The sequence below is a fragment of the Sinocyclocheilus grahami genome, unplaced genomic scaffold, assembly GCF_001515645.1.
Source record: "Sinocyclocheilus grahami isolate Dianchi unplaced genomic scaffold, SAMN03320097.WGS_v1.1 scaffold6457.1, whole genome shotgun sequence".
NCBI classification, from domain to species: Eukaryota; Metazoa; Chordata; class Actinopteri; order Cypriniformes; family Cyprinidae; genus Sinocyclocheilus; species Sinocyclocheilus grahami.
In genome coordinates, this window is record NW_015510861.1 from 9,024 (window position 1) to 11,329 (window position 2,306).

At 38.9% G+C, this 2,306-nt stretch overlaps 1 protein-coding gene across 1 annotated transcript in view; it reads left to right on the forward strand.

Annotated features, from left to right (window-relative positions):
- LOC107577584 (alpha-2-HS-glycoprotein-like) overlaps window positions 1-2,159 on the forward strand; it is a 10,383-nt gene extending 8,224 nt beyond the window's left edge. The window contains exons 3-8 of the mRNA XM_016263643.1: window positions 314-608; window positions 935-1,045; window positions 1,122-1,206; window positions 1,305-1,459; window positions 1,542-1,646; window positions 1,952-2,159. Coding sequence (XP_016119129.1) covers window positions 314-608; window positions 935-1,045; window positions 1,122-1,206; window positions 1,305-1,459; window positions 1,542-1,646; window positions 1,952-2,062 — 862 coding nt within the window. The 3' untranslated portion in view covers window positions 2,063-2,159. The remainder of the gene's footprint in view (window positions 1-313; window positions 609-934; window positions 1,046-1,121; window positions 1,207-1,304; window positions 1,460-1,541; window positions 1,647-1,951) is intronic.
- Window positions 2,160-2,306: the final 147 nt, after the last annotated feature.

The following is a 2,306-nucleotide window of genomic DNA, read 5'->3' on the forward strand; positions in this document are numbered from 1 at the left end:
GCTAAAAAGTTTACTTTTCCGATTATATTTGTTAAAACGGCATGCATAGCATGAACACATTCAAAAAAACTTTCAATAATGACTTTATAGGAAGCTGGATGTTTTCAATCAGGCTCCATTCATGTTTGTTTGATCACCAAGGACATGGTCAAAGTTTAGAAGCACCACAGCTTCCCCAAACCAAACTTCAATTTGAACTCCCACTCAAATTGCACAGTTCCATTTGTTTTGGCACCCAAAGATGGTTCACTGGTGTCATTTACGTAACAGAAGCAAGAATATCTTTACATTGACCATGTGGTCAAGACTAAAGTACAGTGTATATATATATACAGCAAACCAAACTCAGTCATCTTCTGTCCGCACATTGGCTTCAGGTTATCAGGTTGTTGTTCAGCATGCAGCTCTGCACTACGCTCACAGTTCTCGGGCTCCTGGTAACAGGGTCACAGGCGCAGGGGTTGATGCCCACCATCAGCTTGCCCCCCTGTGATTCCCCTGAGGCTGAAGCAGCTGCTCTGGTGGCACAGGGATTCCTCAACACTCAGCACACACACGGTTACAAATATGTCCTAAATCAAATTGACGAAATCAAGATCGTCTCCGGGGTAAGACATCGGATGATCGTGAACAATGCTTGTGTGATGGTGGTTGTAACAGTCATGTGGTGTGTGAGAGTTAGTAACACTGGTCTTAAAAATGTAGAGTATATTATACGACTATTTTGTCCACTGAAATGTTTTAAGAATATGAATACACTTTACGGATTTTTAAAAATAAAGCTACAGTATTTGTTGCACACTTGTGATGCGCTTCTGAATATGTAACATTGTGATAAAACGTGTTTTTATATCTACGCTACAACTTTAAAATATATATATATTTTTTAATACTGATATAAATGGGGCTTTAAGATTCAAATGTCTTTTTGTAGCCACTTCAAGCAGACACGTACCATTTGGAGCTAGATTTTCTTGAAACTACGTGTCATGTCTTGGATCCAACACCTGTGAGCCTTTGTCCAGTCAGACAAAAAATTAATACGGTGAGAACTATATTCATGTGTGCTGTCGTAAATGTTGTATTGCAATTAATTAAGTATATTTCTGGTTCTCTTCTAGGCAGTTGAGGCCGATTGTGATTTTGTACTGGCAAATACAACTCAAGGTCTGTCTGTTGTGGCATTCAAGTGTAAAACTGAGACAGGTAAGAGGAAAATGCAAATCACTGTAAAAAAAAAAATGCATTTGTCGTCACCTGATCGCAGTGCAGAGAGGAGACGCTTTGTTTTTTGTTGTGTCTAGAATCAGAAGGTGGATGCGGAGGCTGCCTTCAACTCGTTCCATTAAATGACACCGATGGCCTCCAACTCATTGAAACCTCTTTAGATCATTTCAATAAAAATAATCCTCTAAACACAAAGTTTGCACTACTTGAAATTGGACGCATGGAATCCCAGGTAACGTACATGGAATACTCAAAATTATCCTCAGACAGCTTCCAATAGACAATATGGTACTGTTTTCAAATTTTTTTTGCAGATTGTCAGTGGCGGACCCAGGTACTTTGCAGAATATGCCATTATTGGGACTAACTGCACAAGTCAAGATGATGATATATGCATCCCTCAGAATCATACTGTTGCTGTAAGAATATTGAAATATCTTTGAGTGCGAGAGACTTTGGCTGGTGTGCAACTGTGTAAATGCTTGTGTCAAAGTCAACATGAAACCAAGCCCTCTTCATTTTTAAACCCCACCCCGTTCATTCTGCATGCCCACTTTTCATGATCCAGTCAAATCCCACGGATAAAATGAAGTCCTACATTTTTTCCCTGTTGAATATCCTGTTTAGCCAGAAATCACATCAGATTACAGAAGCAAAATGGGTTGAACTGTCTTTCATGTTGACTTCAAAGTGACTAATCCAATTTTTTTTTTACTATTTTTAGATTCATGGACTATGTCTAGCTGAAGGTTCTGCCAATCGTGTTAACTGCAAAATCTTTGCCCCAGTAAATACCACTTTGTTACTTCACATTAATGCAATACAATTATTGTAAATATAGAAAATTTAATGGCTGCCTTTAAAGGGTCAAGAAACCCCCGTTTCAGCACTGGTTATTTCTCACCACAGTTTTAAAAAAATGTTTAAAAAAGTGGGCATGGTCCAGGGGGGTAGGGGGTGGCCGAGACAAACAACACACACAGTTTCTTGTTCAGACAGTTTCATTTCGCTCCCATCGAGTTACCTCTGAGAACTTTTAAAGGGGTCATATGATGCTTTTTAAAAGATCATTATTTGGT